Source organism: Thrips palmi, unplaced genomic scaffold (genome assembly GCF_012932325.1).
Source record: "Thrips palmi isolate BJ-2018 unplaced genomic scaffold, TpBJ-2018v1 HiC_scaffold_16, whole genome shotgun sequence".
In the NCBI taxonomy this organism is placed as follows: Eukaryota; Metazoa; Arthropoda; class Insecta; order Thysanoptera; family Thripidae; genus Thrips; species Thrips palmi.
This window is the reverse complement of record NW_023144625.1, coordinates 7865388-7884422: the sequence shown is the minus strand read 5'-3', so window position 1 is coordinate 7884422 and position 19035 is coordinate 7865388. Positions and strand designations below refer to the sequence as shown.

The 19035-nt window shown below is 62.1% G+C and overlaps 2 protein-coding genes across 2 annotated transcripts in view; one reads left to right on the top strand and one right to left on the bottom strand.

Moving 5' to 3' along the window:
* Positions 1-11626, top strand: part of LOC117642070 (nuclear receptor corepressor 2-like) — a 46329-nt gene extending 34703 nt beyond the window's left edge. Inside the window, exons 11-19 of the mRNA XM_034379877.1 lie at positions 3088-3704; positions 3977-4609; positions 5293-5371; positions 5477-5823; positions 6209-7764; positions 7855-8020; positions 8099-8274; positions 8352-8610; positions 8688-11626. Of these exons, the coding sequence (XP_034235768.1) occupies positions 3088-3704; positions 3977-4609; positions 5293-5371; positions 5477-5823; positions 6209-7764; positions 7855-8020; positions 8099-8274; positions 8352-8610; positions 8688-9869 (5015 nt within the window). The 3' untranslated portion in view covers positions 9870-11626. The remainder of the gene's footprint in view (positions 1-3087; positions 3705-3976; positions 4610-5292; positions 5372-5476; positions 5824-6208; positions 7765-7854; positions 8021-8098; positions 8275-8351; positions 8611-8687) is intronic.
* A 1328-nt stretch (positions 11627-12954) lies between these two features.
* Positions 12955-14303, bottom strand: LOC117642069 (peptide methionine sulfoxide reductase MsrB-like). The gene is made up of 5 exons (XM_034379876.1): positions 14077-14303; positions 13750-13868; positions 13585-13661; positions 13375-13501; positions 12955-13291 (listed from the first exon to the last, which is right to left on the bottom strand). The coding sequence occupies exons 1-5, from the start codon at positions 14084-14086 to the stop codon at positions 13187-13189; spliced, it is 438 nt and encodes a 145-aa protein (XP_034235767.1). The 5' UTR covers positions 14087-14303; the 3' UTR covers positions 12955-13186.
* Positions 14304-19035: the final 4732 nt, after the last annotated feature.

Here is a 19035-nt window from a genome sequence, read left to right as displayed (position 1 = left end):
GGATCGCCGAGGGTAGGTTGGAGCGAGGTTTGACGGCGGCCTCTGCTCCTAGATGCTCCCCGTGTCGCTGCTCGCGGCGGCTGCTCGGCCAGGAGGGCGGCAGGGTCATGCTGCCGCCGACCGGAGCCCTCTGGGCGGGGCGGGGCGGGGCGTACACGTCGCTAATAACTTGGCGGAGCCCCCTGCTCTGTGTTTGACTTGCCGAGTTTTCGGGCGGCATTATCGGAAGCGCCGCTGCCGCTCCCCGGGCAAGGGGCGGGGGGCAGGTGGAGCGCGCCCCACCCCCTCGCGCTGCCTCCGCCCCGTCCCGCCCCGCCCCGCGCGCTGAGTCGGCGTGGGAAACGGGGCGTATAATCAGCATGTGTACTCGGTGCGGCTCAAGCCGCCTGGCTAATCTGCGTTAATTGGCCGCTGTTTGCGGGGCGGGGCGGGGCGTTCTGCAGTGGCGTCGCGCTACCTGTACTTGTGCATTCCAGCAGGGAGCGCCGGCGCCCTAACCGCAGCAGCAGTGCGGGGCGCAGCGGAACAAACCTCAAGATAACTAGACGGGGGTCTCGGTGGATTCTGGCTGCTTTTGCCCTTTCCTTCCCCGCCGTTGCGCGGGGCGACCCTCCCCCTCCCCTTTCCTCCTCTCTTTGGCTGTAATGGCTAAACAAACGGGCCGCTCTCAGAGGAGCCGACGACGACGACGTGATCTCCAGCGGCGCGGCCTGCCTGCAGACTGAGAGTCGTTTTCGTCGCTTCGGTCTCTCTCTCTCTCCCTCATGGGGTGTCCCTCACAGGTGCGAGAGCGACAGAGCGACGAAAACGAGTCTCGGAATCGGTCTGCGGCTCGTTTGAAGATGGACTCGGCGGAAGCGGAAGGGAAAAGGGGGGGGGGGACCTGGAGGGCCAGGAGCGGCGGGCGGGATGAACGTGCGGGTGACAAGGCGCGAAGCACGCCAAGCACGCCGAACGAGGCTGTTACGTGATTGGCCGATGCATAATTGAGGCGTTCGGGGGACGTTTGGCGTTTTTGCGCCGGGCAGGATACGCCGCGCATCGCGCCTCGCGCCGCCGCGCCAAATTGGATTGTTTTCTTGTTGTAAGCACACTGTAAAGCCCGAAGCGCGGTGCGTGCGAGGCACTCTGTGTTTGCGCACGGCCCCTCCTCTGCAGGCCGCGTCCGGGACGCGCTCCGTCTCTCTCGCACCCCTGCGGACCCTGCGGACCCTGCGGGGCGCACCGTGAGTGCGAGAGAGACGACGCCAGTGCCGTTTCGGAGCGAGCCCGCTGCTTGGCTAGCCCTGGCCGGCGAGCTGGTTGGGTCGGTCCGAGGAAAAGCAGCCTTGTCCTCCGGGCGGGCCGGCCGTGTGTTTAATTTGGCTGGTCATAGATGATACACGCAGCGTGGGTGTGTGTGTGTGTGTGTGCCTCGCCACCACTATGGCAGCGCGGTGCGCAGGCCATCCATAATGAATCCAGCCGGTCAAGCCGCCCCGTGTTGGTTCGCGTCGCGTTTTCGGACCACCACAACTAGTGCCCCGCCGCGGCGCCGTGCCGTGCCGTGCCGTGCCGGGCTTAGCGTGGACACTAGTAAGCGCCACCGTGGGCCTTCCGGGCCATTTGCCGGACGGGGCCGTGGCGACGGCGCGGCGGGGCACTAGTTTGTGACGTGCAAATAATCGCCTCTTTGAATCGCCGCGCGGCTGTACTGCAAATAGTGGTGCGGCAAGTCGCTGGCCGGGGGGGCGACCTCGTCTCTCGATCCGCCCGCCGCTTTGCTTTCGGCCTTTGGGTCTTTCAGCGGGGATCCCGCTCCGCGCTCCCGCAGACCGATTCCGAGAGCGTGTCCCTGCTCGCACCAACACGGCACGCCCCGTGCGTGCGAGGGAGACGCAGCGACGAAAGCGACTCTCGGAATCGGTCTGCAGTCCGCTCATGTAGAAAGGGTGCGGCGGTGGCTGTCGCGGCGCCGGCTTTCTTTGCGCAGCTCCCGCGGGACTCGGTGCGTGCGTGCTGCGTGGACGTGCGTGGACGTGCGTGTGTGTACTCAAGTGCGTGTGTGGAGAGCACACTTGCTCGCCCTTTGTGCCAAATCATTCCATTAGGCAAATTAGGGAGGCTGGTGGCGGGGCGCAGACGAGACTCGACACGGCGCGTGTCTGTCTGTCCGTCCGTCTGCCTGTCTGTCTGCCGGTCCGCCATTGCTAATCGGTGGGCAGTTTGGCGTGCATCGCGTAGCGGTCGTGGCGGTGTGTCGGTGCATTTTCCATGAGTGGTCCCCTATGACGCGCCGCAGCGCCGTGCCAATTGGGGCGAGGTTTTCACCTGGCTGGTGCCGGTGGGATGGCCGAATGGCCGAATGGGGCGGGGGCGTTTGAACGGCTCGATTGGCGAATTGGGTTATGCCGTGGGGACGGCCGGGATGACGGCCAGCCGACGGCCGAGGGGTGTGGAGCGCGTCATTAGCATGGCGAAGCGCGGCGGCGGGCTGAAGTGAAATATCGCAGTGTGACGTCGCGACGCGTTGACACTCGCGGGGTCCGGCATGGCATGGTGGTCCAGAAGACCGGTGTAGGTGGTCAATATCCGGGACGCGTTTTGAGCTCCAGAGTTGCTAAATGGGACTCGAACCGAGCGTGTGACCCTACCTATGGATTGCTCTCCGAACGAGGAATCCATTGGTGGGGTCATACGTTTGGTGTATAGCGACTGTGGAGCTCAAAACGCGTCTAAAAGTTGAGGCCGCCTGCGCCGGTGTTCCGGCCCACTGTGCACAAGCCCGGCAGGGCATGGCCCTCATGTCGCCTCGTCGATTTCGGCACGTTCGGCTTGACTGGGTGGGTTGGTAGGGTTGGTTGGTTGGTTACCTATGGTGAACCGCGCTGCTGGAGTTTACACACGTTTGTGGCTCTGCCCTGCCCCGCCCCGCGCCGCGCCGTGCTGCTTGACTTGTGTGTAACTTGCAGCCGTGGCGCGGTGCGCTGACGGGGGCGGGGGGCGCCCGGATCGACGTGCTGCTGCAGGGGGAGGCGCCCGACGCACGCCGTGCCGCCGTCGTGGATGTGGATGTCTCGTCTGACCAAGTGTGTCTTTGTGTTGCAGAGAAGCCCGTGGGCACGCAGCCCTGCATCCTGTGCAAGCAGCAGGTGGACGGCGTGACACAGTCGCGACTGCTGCCGCGCGCGCAGGCCGCGCAGTACGGGCTCCGCGAGGACGAGGTGGTGGCCGGCGCGCGCGTGTGCAACCCGTGCCGTTGCAAGGCGGTGCGGTCGCGCTACGTGCACTGCCCGCTGCCGTCGTGCCCCAACGCCAAGGGCCGCGTCAAGCGGGTGCGCCCCTTCCCGGCCAAGTGGGCCGAGCTGTCGGCCGAGCAGAAGGAGCCCATCATCGCCGAGTTCCAGATCCCCGTGGGCGTGTCCAAGGCGTGCTCGGCCTGCTTCAACCGCATCTCGCGCCGCATCAACCCGTCCGAGGAGAACAGCGCGAGCGGCGACGCGTCCATGTCGCCCAGCCCCGGGCCCGGCAACTCGCTGCGCTGGACCGAGGACGAGACGGACCTGCTCAAGAAGGCCCTGCGCGAGCACGGCACCAACTGGCAGCGCGTCTCGGAGGCCGTGGGCGGCACCAAGACGCACCACCAGTGCAAGAACTACTACTTCAACTACCGCAAGAAGATCGGGCTGGACGCGTTGGTGCAGGAGTACCACAAGGTGAGGGAGGTGAGCGATCCGTAGTTAGAGCAGCCTAGACTTTTGTAGACTTTGAGGTACAGTAGTTAGTGTAGATTAGCGGAGTCCGGCTTCGCGAGTTACACCGGCTGGCTCCGATTTCTTCGACAGTGTTAATCGATCTCACTTTGTTGTGTTTTACGCAAAACCCTGGTGGTTGTAGAACTGCCATTCAAAGCCCAGGTACCCTGGGTTTGAATGGCAGACTCTCAACTGGCCGTGTTTTATTTCTTACGTGACGTGTATGTTCGTGTTGTTTTCAGAACCATCTCGGCGAGGAGAGGAAGCCTGCGCTCACGGACGAGGAGGAGAGCGGCTCGAGCACGTCGTCGTGCGACGAGGTGCCGCCCAGCACCAACATCGTCATCGACAGCGACAACGCGAGCGCCGCCAACGCCCTGTCTGCCTCCAACGCGGCGGCCAAGGCGGCGGCGGCGACGACGGGAGCTCCGGCTCCGGGGACGGCTGTCCCGGGGGCGGGCCCCTCGGCGACGACGACGCCCGGACCCAGCCCTGCCACCACCCCCGCGCCGCCCCCAACAGGCAGCACCCTTCCCGCCGCCCCCGCGGCTGACGCGGACAAGGCGGCCAGCCCGGCGCCGACGCCCACTCCACCCTCGACCACGGCGCCGCCGTCGGCCTCCTCGGTGACGCCGGTGTCGTCCGTCACTCCAGTGACGCCCTCGCCGTCACCGGCACCGGCTGCCAACGGCACCCTGACGCCCGTCCCCGCCGTGACGCCGGTCACCACTGCCATCTCCAACACGACGGTGTCCTCGACGACGACGCTGACGGCGGGCGTGCCCTCGTTGACCTCCTCGCAGACGCGCACCACGAGCGAGTCCTCGGACCAGCTGAGGCCCACCAACAAGGAGGACTATGACAGCTCGGCAACGGTAAGTGCCTGGGCTGTGTGCTCACGCTGTGCTGCAGCCTGCAGCGGGGAGGGGCTTTGCTGGGGCTTGTTGGCTTGTCTCGTGAAGCATCGTGCCGTGACTATGTTGAGTGAATGCGTGCCCTAACGAATGGATGGATGGACGGATGAAGCGCGTTGACCGGATTGTTGCATGCCCGCGTGGCTGACGTCACTAACATTGACTGCCAACCTCGCTGCTATGCCTGTGTCTGCCCTGTGCCTGCCTCTCGTTCTGCGCCTCGCTTCGGCTTGGCGTCGCTTGGCTGTCACGGCTGTAACCACCACTCCCCCGCCCTGAATGCTTTCCTGTACAAAGACCGACCCGGCGGGCTGACGGCACTAACACCGCATCCGCTCCCGCGTACTCGTTTTACGTTACCCTCGAATCTCGAGCTTTCCTCACGCCTCTCGCTTTGCAACTCTGATGTCCTTGTGCTGCGCGCTGCACGCTGAGCGCCGTCCCAGCCGTGCCGTCCAGGCCGCCTCGGCGGGGCGGCCTGCAGGACGGCCGTCTGGGCAGCGCGCGGACCGCCGACCGTGCGGCCTCGCCTCGCCAGGCCTGGCCAGGCCGCGCGGGGAGCGCGTCTGTCTTGCGTGCCAGTTGCTAGTCCGAGTGTTAGTCCACAGTTGACCAGTGTTGTGCTGTGGTGTGTGTTGACTCAGGAGACTGCGGACGAAGGGCAGGGAGGGGCTGAACCGTCGCCGGCAGTCCTCGCCGGGAGCCACCCCGCCCCGGCACCCGGGTCCGGCAGCCACCCCGCGGCTGGCTCCGCGCACCCTGCCGGCCAGGGCGGCCAGGGCGGCCAGGGCCCGACGGCAGTGACTCAGGCCGGCGCCGCGGCTGTCCCGGGGCAGGCCAACGGGCCCACGGAGCCGCGCGTCACGACGGTCAAGGACCTGATGCTGAGCGTGATCGAGGTTTCCCTCAAGAAGGCCCCGCCGAGCGCGGTCAGCGACACGGTCCCGCCCACCATTTCTTCCATCCTCAACTCGGACTCCAGCTTCATGGGGCCCGGGCGTGACTTCCGTCCCGCCGCCGCCACCGCCGACAAGCCGGCCGTCGTGGTGACCAACTCGCACCACGCCGAGCGGCCCGACCAAGCCCAAGTCAAGGACACCGCCAACGCACACCATCCAGACCTGGCTGCGGGTGCGACCCTGGGTGGCCCCAAGGAGGGTCTCGTGGTGCTGCAGGTAGGCCCCGCTCCCTCGACTAGTGTAAAGATTAGCTGCGACGCGTGGGCACAGCGGCGTAGTGGTGACACGGAGCGCCCCAAGCGTACGCGACCCCGGCCCTCTCGGCGCGGACCCGACGCCCTGCACTGTGGTGCGGGCGGACGACCGCGGCCCTGGCCATATCCGTGTCGTGGAGCAGGCTTTGTGACGTGTTCATTTCGGACCTGGTGGCTCAAATCCAACATGCGTGTGCGAAATTGTACTCTGATGTGTGCAGTGTTGTCCTGCGCTATAAGTGTCTCGAGCTTGTGACGTTCTCATGTAAAGACTTCCTTTCCTTCTGTTCTGCCGCCTGGCGCGGCGTTGCTCTGACCGGACTAACGTCTTTGTTGGTGTTTTCCAGGAGGCGCCTACCATCCGGAGTGACGCGCCAGAGGACCTGTCCGTCAAGAGGCCGCGCGACGGTCCAGGACCCGGCCCCGCCACCCTGGGCATCGCCGCGCCCTACCCGGGCCGCAACCCCTCGCCCGCCGCGGCGCCCGGCCTGCAGCACCCGCTGCACGCCGTGCCCCAGGGACACCAAGGGCCTCTCGGTGCGCACGCCAAGCCTCCCACGCCTCAGATCGCCGCCGGGCAGCCGGGGCAGCCGGGCACCCCCATGACCCTGTTCTACCACGGCGTGAGTGCCGCCCAGCACCACACGGCGCACGGCGCCCCCGCCACGCCGCACCTGGTGATGGGTCCCCGCAGCCTGACGCCGCAGCACGGGCAGCTCGCCCAGCACAGCCAGCACCTGAAGCAGCCCCTGAAGGTGGTGCCGCCAACCCACCCCGTGCCCGTGCAGACCAAGCTGTCCCCCAAGTTGGTGACGCACGTGAGCCACGCGCCGCCCAAGGCCGGCTCCATCACGCACGGCACGCCCGTGTCGTCGCCGCAGCGCTACTCCGAGGGCATGCTGCGCGGCCACCACCCCCACCAGCCCCATGTGCCGCACCAGCCCCACCAGCCCGTCGGGAAGGAGGGCGGCGGCGGCTCCATCACCCAGGGCACGCCCGTGCACCTGCCCACCCGCCTGCCCGCCACCTCCATGTACTACGACTTCAAGCGGCAGTCGCCGAGCGGTGTGGTGTACCAGGCCGGCGTCCACCCTCCCAGCCACCCGGTGGGTCTGCCTCCCACGCATCCAACCGCCCCCAGCCCTGTAACCACCACGTCGACGTCGTCCGTGTCGTCGGGCGGCTTCACCTCGCCCTACCCGCACACGGGTCCGCGCGCCGCGCCGTCCTACACTGTGGAGCAGCAGCTCAACTCGCGGCAGATCATCATGGCGGACTACTACACGTCGCAGCAGATGCACCCGGGCGTGCGCCGGCCCAATGACAAGGGGTCGCCGCTTTACTACCCGCCCGCGCCCGTCGGGGCGTCCGGACTCTCGCCGCGGGCGTCGCCAGGGCCCGGGGCGCCGCCGTCGCAGCCTCCAACGCCGCAGTCCTCGCCGCAGCCCGTGTCCAAGGCCTTGCCGCACACGCCAGCGCACACGGCGGGCACGACGGTGTACATCCAGAAGTTCACGACGCAGCCGTCGCCCATGCCTCAGCGGACTCCACCCCCGCAAGCGCGGCAGAGCATCATCCAGAGGCACAACACGACGCCGCAGCCCCAGCCGCCGCCTCCGCAGCCGGCACCGCCGCCGCAGCACCAACGGCCGCTGCACTTCAGCCACCCGCCGCCGGGCCACGAGGCGTTCTCGTCGCTCGTGGACCTGGCCGTGCAGCAGCCCAGCCTGCCCGTGCCGCAGCCGGTGTTGCAGCACCACGCCGACAAGCGCAACGACAGGCTGCCCGACCGGCACCAGGACCGCCACCACGAGGGCCTCGGCAAGACCATGGTGGACTCGCTGCGTGACCGGGAACGCGACCAGCGCACCCCGCCCGGCACCGACCCCGCCGAGCTCACCAGGTGAGCCACCCTGCTCTTGTTCTCCTCTAGACTCAACTCGTGCTCTTGATTGTGCTGTGGCGGACTCTGACGGCGTCCTTCTTGTTCCAGGCTGGCTGAGATTCAGCGCCATCGAGAGTCTCTCATGATACAGGTGCAGCAGCAAAGAAGGCTGCATGAACAGCAGCAACAGCAGCAGCAAAACCACCACCACCATCAGCAACAGCAACAACAGCGTCAGCACCCGTCGCCCATCTCTCACCACACTTTGAACCAGGTATGTGTCGGCGACGTTCTTCCTCGTCATCGCCTCGAGTCGTTGGGCGGTATTGATTGACTGTTGTTGGTGTTGCAGGCGCGACTGGCTGACCAGCACCGCCTGATAGCGGCCAGCCACCCGAGCCACGCGAGCCACAACCCGCGGCACACACCGTCGCCGTCGCCCCAACATCCCCCCGGGCCGCCGCACGGCCAGCACCCGCCCAGCTCGCAGGCCGCGCAGGTGTCGCAGGCACCCAGCCCCGCTCAGAGGTGAGACTTGGCTCTTGGCTCGTCGAGCAGTGCCTTGCCGTTGGGTCCAGCAATGCTAACAGTGTGTCGCTTCGCAGGGAACCCAGCGTAGTGAACCGGCCCAGCTCCGTGCCTCAGCCGGGTCTCAGCGGCGGCGCCAGCAGTGCCGCGCCGGCCACGCCGGGCGTGGCGGCCTCCGGCCCCGGCAGGCCCAGCTCGACGTCCGGCGACTCGACGTTGACGGCCGCCAGCGTGATCGACGCCATCATCACGCACACCATCAACGAGGGCGTGCCCAGCAGCAACACCAACCATCCGGGACCTCTGACGTCGCGGCTCGGTGACAGATTATTCTCGGTGAGTTGAGCGGTCACGTGGTTGGTATGTTGTTGGTGATGTTGTGTGCTTGACTGACGTGTGATTTTCTTCATCAGGGCTTCCATTCAAGTAGTCCTCAGTTGAACGAGGCTTCCATCAAATCATCCCCATTGAAGGGTTCCGCGACGGCCGAGCCGGGGACGGAATCTGCCAGCAGCGCGCCCAGCAACAGCACGGCCGCACCCCCGCCCGCCGCGCCCCCGAAGAAGACCCTGAGCGACCACATCGACTCCCTCATCACCAAAGACCTGAACGCGCCCAGCGCGCCCAGCGGCATTGGCGGCTACCCGCGAACGATGGCCTACCCGCCCACGTTCGGCGTGCCGTCGTCCAACGCGGCGGTAGCGCCGGGCGCCCAGTCGGTGGAGGAGCAGGCCGGGGTGCTCTGGAAGCAGCGGCGGAGGGACGAGCATGAGGCCGCCAGCGCGGCCAGGGACAAGGGCCGCAGCACACCGCAGCCGCCCACGACTCAGAGCCAGGGCGCGGCCAGCGGACAGGCGGCGGGCGACGAGCGCTCTATCATCAGGATCGCGCAGATGTCATCTAGTCCCCGCAAGCCGGGCCAGCAAGTGGAGCCTGTGTCGCCGCCCGAGTCGTCCGCACCCACCCCACCCGCCACCACGGCGCACTGGTTGGCCACCAGCAGCAGCCACACCTCGCCCACCACCGCGTCCTCCGCCGTGACCAGCGTGGCGGCCAGTGCCGTGGCCGCGGACCCCATGGCCTTCCTGCAGCAGCGGAGGCACTTCGCCGAGGGGCGGGGACACTTGTCCCCCCTGGAGTACGTCAAGAATCGCATCGTGGAGGTGATGCGCACCACGGACGATGACAAGGTGACTGACAGCCGCAAGGAGGACGGCGAACAGCCAGCCTCCACCGCTGCCTCCTCCAAGACTGAGGGCCGAAGCGTCAGCGGCAGTCCCCGGGGCAGCCCTAACGCCGCGCCCAGCGAGGACAAGAAGGACGACGGGGAGAAGCCCCCTCGGCCAGGGACGGCGCCCGCCACCACCACACAGCCTCACTCCGCCCCCTACGTGCAGACCACCACGTACACCTACCCCTTCTCGGCGCTCAGCGTGCCCCAGGCCGCCGTCGCCCCCCAGACGGGCGCTGCGGGTGCGGCCCCCAAGCCCCCTGCCATGCTGCCGCCCACACTGTCCAAGGAGCCGGTCGCCCCGGTCGCCGAGCCCAAGCCGCTCCTGTCGTCTCAGTATGAGGCGCTCTCCGATGAAGACTAGATTCAAGAATCGGTTTCTCCTGCTCAATTTGTAACACGTTAAGTACCACTTGTGGATGTACTGCTTATTCCAGACGTAATGTTTGTGTAGGTTTTTACTTTGGAGCTCTGGCGGTTTCGTTTGTATGTAATTTCGTGTCCTTGGTTGCCGTTTTGTTGATTTCGTATTTTCTTTTCGGTCGATCAGAGCAATCATGTTAGTTGCCATGTTTATCAATTAGTCTCATTGAGGTGACTATGTTAAAGTTTGGGACAGAGATGTGGTGGAGATGGGAACTGGCATGCAGCTTGCACTGCGGAAGGAACTTAAGTCAGTTGATGAGACTGTGTTCAGAAACGGGCCTTATTGTATATGCCTTGGTTCTAGTTGTTGATGATTTAAAATCAACTGTAAATAGAGATACATTTCTCTTTGAGATTATTCTTGTCATCCTGTGGTGCAAGACAAACAAGTGTGCAGCACTTTTCTTACCATTCCACCTGACTTCTCAATTCACCTCTCAACTACAGGGCTATGTAAGCTTTTATATGGGATATTTTTTATTTCCTGTTAGTGTTTTAAATTGTCTTAGTAACTCTCTTTGTTATGTATTGAATTTTACGAGGACGGTAACAGGCGTTCTCCCTACCCCTCCTGAGTGACTTGTGTAACTTTTTATAAATATTTTTTTTATGTTATGTTGATAAGAGTCTTTCTGGACTCACGTGATAAATGTTGACATACTATATAAGCACTAATATGTATAAGTATGTGGCTGGGTAAGCTTTTCATACTGTCAGAAAGGTCTTTGTGTAAAATAGATGTGTAGTGTGATTGACTGCCTCAATCTTGTACATAATCCTACACTCCTGCTGCTAGCTAGGCATGTTCAATTTATTATATTAATTGTGTAAATATTTGCTATGCATCTGATATTTTTTTTCTACGAATGAACTTAAGAACAAAGAGGGATTAGCTGTGATAGCAGCCATGTACAATGTGTACAAATTGAAGAGTCCTGATCGTTTGTATGTTCGTCCCTCTTTCCCCTGAGAGTTCTGCAAGTGAAGGGCAAACATGATTTTTGCATTACTGTAATTTGTTGATTTTATTGTATATTAGTATAACAATTTGTTTTTTTTTCCTTTTTTTTTCTTAAAACCAGTGGTGATATCTTATTAGTGAAAGACGTTCATATGGACAGGTTAGGGTAAGCTTCTGCTTGAAACAATGTGATTTGTGTTCTCTTCTGTCCTTTTTATAGTCATACTTGAGGGGGAAGAGAGTGTCGGACAAATAAACGGGCAGAACGATGAACCAGGTGTAAGGGTTGGTACTCCACCTTAGATCGTTTAGGCGTACTTCCATCACTCAGTTCTAGTATGCTAATTGGGGAGTGGGTTTCATCTCTGCTGGACAGACTTGCACTGCTCATCAACTCCCACCCAGTCCCCCTGTATTAATGACACAGTGCCACCTCGGTTGACAATAACTTCTGTGCATGTTTTTAAATGAGGGCTTTTATTAAGGGTATTGTCTAAAATTGTTGGGGTTTATATATATTTTTCTTTGATTGTTGCCTGGGGTGTTGCTGTGTCCTCCCTTGTCTCCTCTTCTGGACTACAAACTTCTCTTCACCGTCCTCTTTTTCTCCTTCACCAAAACATAACTAGAATATGAGAAATGTTGTAGTCTCCTTCAGTGTACACAGGTGAAAACAAAAAACGAAACAAAATGTTATTTTTGTTGAAAATATAAATCCATGTGTCCGTTACAAATCTGTATTATTTTTATTTCCCAAATTCCTCACGATTTATTTTCCTTCCATCTGAAGAAGCTTGCAGTTTATTTCACAGCCTGAGTGAAGGTTATTATAGGCTACCATCATACCTTCTCTCATGCTACCATACATTACCTTAGCTCAAAAAAGAAAAGAAGCAATTTTTGGCTTGCAAAGCAGAAACACAGGCAAACCTAAAGAGGTCCCGTACACCAAGAAAAATAAAAAAATGAATTTACTAGTGAATGTTGGACGGCGGGCCTGAGAATTGTGCCAACCCGTTAAACAGAAGGGCTGCATTGATGGGGAGTTATGAATAAAAAATAATCTGAGCTTTAAATGAAGGTGTTCAACTCAGAAAATTTGGTAATTTTTGAGAAAATTAACATAAACAACTGAAGAGAGGGTCGGCGATCCCGAGTGGAAGTGGGGGAAAGGCGTGTAAAGATAAGGCAAGAGAGTGTTGGGCCCGGGGAAAAGAGGGGGGGGGGAGTTGCATTTTATCTTTATTTCTTGTCAGAGAGGGGTCCTTGCGGGGGTCAAGGCCGCACCTGGGTGGCGCTGAGCGGCGTGGCGGCGTGGCGGCCACCTTGACCACGGCGAGATGCTTGATAAGCCAAGAGAGAGAGGGAGAGGGGGACGCCCGGAAGTCAGAGTGACAGAGTGAAAGTGAGGGATGCATTCCACTTTTGGATATTTGTTTATGGGATAGGTCCGGTTTCTTTATTCGGGAGACTCGTGCTGGACTCAGGTACCGTTGTGTATACGGTCATTCGACTTTATTTCTTCTTTTTGTGAATTATGGAATGTTTTCGGGGAGAATCATCTTTTTTTATTCGTCGTGAGGATATCTTTCCTTCTCTTCTTTCCAGAAAAAGTCTGTTTCTTTACTTTTCTGGTGATAAGGCAAGATTAAAAGGGTGAGATTACTAGTGATAAGTCTTTTGGTTTTGTGTGTTTGGGGTCGAGGGCCGTCGCTTTTATTTCTTCTTTCAGTTTTGTTTGGGCAGAAAATTTCTATACGGGGTGATGTTTTGTGTTGCCAGGTCCAAAAGGGCAATTTTTTTAAAAGGTTTTTTTTTGTGAATAAGTGTAGCGGTGAATTAAGTCTGGAAGTATGTGCAGGGGAAAAGGAAACATCTGCCGAGATGACGGGCTTATATAATTTAGCCCGCCAACGGGAACTGAACCCGTGCCGCAGATCCACCACTCCACTCAAGAACAATGACAAAATTTCCGAAAATAAATACTATTTTAATGCAAGATAACACAGTACATAATATATCGGGGGTGAGGTGAGACTGGGCGTGACACTGACACTGCGAGTGAAATGAAGATGTGCGACTTTATTCCGGCGATGACGATGCTCCACGAACACAATGACGACACTTTCGATGCCTCCTACAGACAGCTCCGGTTCCGGTTCCGGGCAACGCAGCAGAAGTTCTGCGCTCCAAGCGCCACTTTCAAGTCTGACTTTAGTTTTTCGACGTGCGAACCCTACACCAGCACTATAGTCGAGGTCTTGTAGTGAGGCGGGTCCCGGGGCCCAGCATGCTCAGCACTCCTCCGACTGGAAGTTGAGCGACACGGAGTTGATGCAGTAGCGCAGGCCCGTCGGCGCGGGGCCGTCTGGGAACACGTGGCCGAGGTGGGAGTCGCACTGAGGGAGTGACAGAGACAGAACGTGAACTCCTGGGGCGTCAGGCAAAGACAAAGAGAACGAGTGGCAGGATTGCCATCTACCTTGATGCAGAGGACTTCGGTGCGCGGCCTGCCGGGCCGCGACAGGTCGGGGAGCTCCTTGATGCTGCCCTCCACGCAGGAGCTGAAGGACGGCCAGCCGCAGCCCGAGAGGTACTTGGCGTCCGACCTGCGGGGACAGGCAGGGAGGCGCCCCATCAGGCAGTGCGAGACAGAAGTACCGAGCAGGGAAGGGCATGGCGGCCGGCTTACCTGAACAGGTCGGCGTTGCAGCACGTGCAGGTGTAGGTCCCCCTCTCGAAGTGCGACAGATAGCGGCCACTGAAGGGCTGAGGACGAAGACACGAGAAGCTCAAGGTTAGCCACTGCAGAGAGCCTCAGCGAAGAGGAGTGAAACTGAAAGCTGAACGCGCTTACGATTTCCGTGGCTTTCCGGCGGCAGACGGCGAACACGTCCTCGGACAGGCGGTCCTCCCACTCGGCGTCGGAGATGGCCGTGGGGGTCTTGGCGATCTTCTCGGTGGCGACGGACTCGGCTGCACAACCAAAGCCAAGGCAACTGTTCAGGAACAGGCCGACGACGGAGTCGGGCGTCGAGCGCGTCGAGCGCCTCTAGGTGCCCGAGGGACTTCCCTGCCCAGTGGCCGGCGTGGCCGGGGCGGGTGGAGGGTGGAGCACCGTCGGAACCCTTTCCACCAGGGCCCTACGAGGCCCGAGGCGAGACACTGGATCTGCTCTACTCACATTTCAGCATGTTGGCAGTGGTGTGGACGGCGCCAAAGGACAAACTACAGCGTCTGCTGGGCGGCTCGGCTGCGGCTGTCGTCTGCTAGTGTAGCGTCTTCGTCCCGATGCGGCCCGGGCGCGACTGGTGGCTGGTGTGGGTCGGGGCGGAGCACTGAGCACTGGGTCGGAGCAGAGCCAAGTGACTGCGACGGCGACACGGCCAAGACTGACTCGTCATAACAATCGCACATGCTTGTAGTACATTTCGCGGTCCCGGCCGGGCCGTGGCGAGCCGCGCTAGCCGCGCCGGCATGGACCCCCGCGTCGCGGCAGTCGCGGCCCACCCCCACCCCCTGCCCCCACCGCGGCCACCGCGGCCCGTCGCGGTCCCACCAGAGGAAGGCGTGATTGCCCCCTCCCTTTCCCCAGCACATGGCTGGGCATTGTCACTTGTCCATCCACAAGGGCCTAAGCCAAGTGGGTCAGCGAGCCGCCGCGGTCGCCGCGGTCGCCGCCGTCGGCGCGGTGGGCATGACCCGCGTCGTGGCCTCCAGGGGGTCGACGACGCCCTCCCTATCGCCCTGCCCGCCCCACCCCGCGGCTTCCGGCCAGGCACCCGGAAACGAGACCGGCAGACCGACTCCGGGATCGCGGGGAGGTGCGCCTATCTACAGCAGGACCTCCTCCGCCAGTCCAGCGAGCATGACGGCGGACGACGCCGTTTGAACCCGGAGGGGCCGAGCCAGCCGAGTCATTCCCAAACATAGTGCTTTCGTCGGTCTGTCTCTCTCGCACCCTCACGGAGCGCCCGACGAGTGCGAGGGAGAGGCCCACCACTCGGAATCAGTCTGCAACTCATTGCCTCCCTTCCCCTCCGCGCTGACCGGCGTGCACTTGAAAGGCGCGTGACGTAGCAGACAACGCTCTGCTCGGCGCCCCGCACGCGAAGCACGCGACGATGAATTTCACCGATACCGCGGCGCGGCACTGTTTATCTTTAATAATGAGCTGCTGCCGCTGCTTGTTTTCTGTTTTTCGGGGTTGCGCGGTCAAGCTACAATGCCACTATCGTTAATTAGCTTTCGCGATAGTACGGCCATCTCCTCATCTCAGCGGACTGATTCCGAGAGTCGCTTTCGTCGCTCTGTCTCTCTCGCTCCTATACGGGACGCCGCATGCGTGCGAGAGAGACAGAGCGACGAAAGCGGCTCTCGGAATCAGTGTGCAGTGCACGCCAGGCCAGACATCGGGGTGCGGGGCTTGGGGCGCGACGAGTTGAAGGGCTAGAAAAACTTGCATAGGCATGAGTGTCGTCTGTTTGCCGCCGGCTTGCTCGGCTTGAGGTGCAAGACGCCGTCTGCCGCTGCCTGCGCACACACACTCACACACCGTTCACCGCGCATGACAAAGTACCGCGGCGTGTTGACAGTCATCGTCTCGTGGTTCGGCGACGGCGTCTCGGTAAATGACAACGGGGTCGCTGTCATGTCATCGCCGCGGTCGTCGGCGAGTCGGCGGCTCGGAGGAAGGAGCCAGAAGGCAGAAGGGCGCGGAGACGCGGAGGCTCGGACTCGGATCGGGGAAAGGAAAGCACACGAAAAGGAAAGTTCCACGGGAAGCGGCCGGCCGCCCGGCCGAAGTGTCACAGCGGTATCAGTGAGGGCGGGGCGGGGCGGGGCGAGGAAGCCGATGTCCCGACGCGGTCTTATTCTGTCCCCGGCGGTAATCGCTCTCGGCCCGGTATTATTTTTGAAGTGTTGCACCAGGGCCGAAGCGCAGCGCCGAGGTTTGAGGCGGTGTCGCCGTACGGCACATGCGGCCGGGGCGGCCGGGGCGGCCGGGGCCTTCCTCGGCCGTCGGGAAGGTGTTCTCCGAGGCGGACCGGCACTGTGGACGGACATGTTGATAAGGCGCCAATTGCGGGGGGGCACTCGCGGCCCGCACAGAGGTGAACGTCAGACAAGTGCCGCCAGTGTCGGCACGGCGCCAGCCAGACCAGGGCCTGGGCCTTGGCAGGGCCAGGGCCTGCTCGGGGACGGCCAGGGCCAGGGCCACGCGCAGGAACCGGAAGCCAGCCTGGCGGCCGCGCCGGCATACCGTTCCGCTCCGCGCGGCCGAGGGCCGTGGAGGCGCCAAAGTGCAAATAGCAAGACAAGCACTGTCTGGACGCACGCCGCGCTTCCTGCCGTCGCCGGCCACGACGTCCACGACCTGCCGAGCACCGAACGGGTAACGGCAGTTATCCTTGGCAGACGACCATCCCGCCGTCGGCCAGCCTCACCTGGCGGGGAGGGAGATATGCGGACCGCGCGAGTCCGCGTCGCGGCGTGTCGTGTCGCTGTCGGCGTGCGGGGTCGCGCCCTCCCGTGGGGGCATCGCGGCGATGACCGCGATCAAAGTAAAGCAGCGCGTACTCGCCGATACCGGTTACGTCAGGGCCCCCGCACAGTGGGCCAGAAGAACGGTGGAGGCGGTCAAAATGGGATTGCTCGAACCGAACGTGTGACCCCACCAATGGATTCCTCGTCCGGAGAGCAATCCATTGGTGGGGTCACACGCTCGGTTCGAGTGCCATTTAGTGACTCTGGACCTCAAAACGCGTCTAGAGTTTTGGCCATCGGCGCCTTCCTGCCCACCTTGCTGGGCTTTGCCAGGCTTTGCGGGGTTTTGACTGGCGGCTGGCGGCGCCACTGTCCGAGACGTGTCCATCGTGAGGCTGCCGGCAGAGCGCTGTCCGCTCTGCTCTGCCCATTCACCGGCCTGCCGCGGCCTGCACTGTACAGTACTGCCACGCGTCGCCGCGATATCTCGATGACGCCGTGCACGACGAGGACGTGGTGCTTCGCCGTGCGCCGCGGTGATTTGCGTGGAGCGGGCCGCGCCGGATTTAGCTTCCTGTCCGAGTCAAGTGGCGCGAGGATTGAGGCGACGAGATGAACCAATGAGGACTGTACGCGCTTTGCCGTGAGTGCGTGTGTGTGTGCGTGTGTGCCAGGTCTCGGCCGGGACGCCGGGACGCCGGGACGCAGGCAGGTGGAGCTCCTTGGTCTCCTTCCACGCAAAACGGCCAACGGCGTGCCCCTGTCCCACTGCCTGGACGGCTGGACGCAGGCGCAGAACCTGTCCAGTCGGCCGGCCGCTCATTTCCAGGACTGCACTCTCTCTCGTACTCATGGGGCGTTCCGTTGAGGTGCGAGAGGGACAGCGCGACGAAGACAGTCTTCGGAATCAACCCTCCGGCGGCTCCTCCGTACTCCCTCCCGACGGCGGCGGCCACACCGCGCGGTGCGGGCGGTGACGGCGGCGGCGACAGCGCGGCCACCACGGCGCGGCCACGACGGCGCCGCGTGCACACAAGGCGCACAAGGCGTCACAACGAAAGGCGCGGCTAATCGGTCTGTTGCATTACCCCAATTCCAACAACTACACGCCGCCTTCCCCGCAGCGCCCACCGCTCGCTACTTTCTGTTGTTTGAGCGTCAACGTCAACTCGGCCACGTGTTTGCCCCGGGAATCCTTCGCGGCTCTGCGATAACCTTCGCTTCTCTCCGCCAGCCTTGCTGCCTCCGCTCCGCGCTGCTCCGCGCCCTTCGCACGTACTTGATGCTCAGCGAGAGGGAGAGAGGGAAGGACTGGATTGCAGAAGTAAACTGGGGAAAAGCTTCACCAAGCCCGGGACTCGAACCCTGTTGCACACTGCGCCGTCGGCACCGGTGCCTGCTCGCAGTCCCTGTCTCGGCGCCTTGGCGCCTCGGCCCGCGAGGGAGGCGACGCCGCCGTCGTCTATGCCTATCTCGGCGTGCAATAAAACTGCGGAATCCGCTCTCGTGATGCAAAGGGAGGCGACGGAAGGAGTGAGCCATCAGCCCCCCGAGGCGTGGCCCGGCCTTTCGGCCCGGCTAGACCGGCTAGGCCCGCGCCGCGCCGCACCGCCGTGTTTGATAACGGGGCCGGCCGAGTGATTCAGATAATTGTCGCTGTCATTGCCGCTCGCTTACGGAGAGCTCCGTGAGTGTGAGAGAGACGGAGCGGTGAAAGCGACTCTCGGAATGAGTGTATTCGGCGGAGCACTGCACCCGCCCATCCACCCTGCACCCCGCCCGGCCCAGCAGCCCCCGCGCGCCCTCACGAGTGTGCTGTTGTGTCGACACACAGCGTAGCGTAGCGCGGCGCACACGTTACGTCCGTGTCCAGGGAACCGTGACAACGCGGCGTGGCCGATAATGGCGTGTGTTATTTGCACTCGAGCGACGAAACAAAATTAAAAATACCACTGACGCTGGCCCACATTTCGGTGGCGTGACATCATACGCGGGGCATCGCTTTCCTCCCATCCACTGCCCTCTTCAAAAGTTGCAGTTATGCGGACGATGGTTCTTATCACGCCACCTCTCGGGACCTTGACGCCCCCAAGTGCCCCGCTCTTCCCCCTTTTTCGCGATGGGAGAGTCCGGTGTTTGGATCGAAATCCACGCGCCCTGCGCGAGCCTCCTCACTTAATCGGGCCTTGTGGGACTGGCCGGCCCGGCCTAGCCGGCCTAGCCTAGCAACCGAGACCGGAGACCGAGGTGGGTCATCTCATTGTGCTGGGGTTGCTGACCCAGCGCGTCACAGCGTCACATCCCTATCTGGCCGGGCCACGCCGCCACGCCGGCCGGCCCAGCGCGTCAACAAACTGGCGCGACAAATTCGTCGACATCTTCCTGTACATAGCTGGATCGGCTAGAGCTGCATTCCGAAACCCTATCTAGAGTAGTCCCTGCGGGGCGGGGCGGGGCAGGGGGCCGCCCAGTCAAAGTGCGCGGGGTTTCTTCCACTGTGGGTGCTGGCCTAATCGAACGCCCGCCTCCCTTCCGGAGCGAGACAAGCGAAGAGACGAGCGCGCCGCGGCGGCCAGTGAAGCAGTGTAGCAGTGGAGCGAAGGGACGCCCGCGGCACAGAGCTGCCCACGCGACTGCCTACCCGCCAGGCGCCATG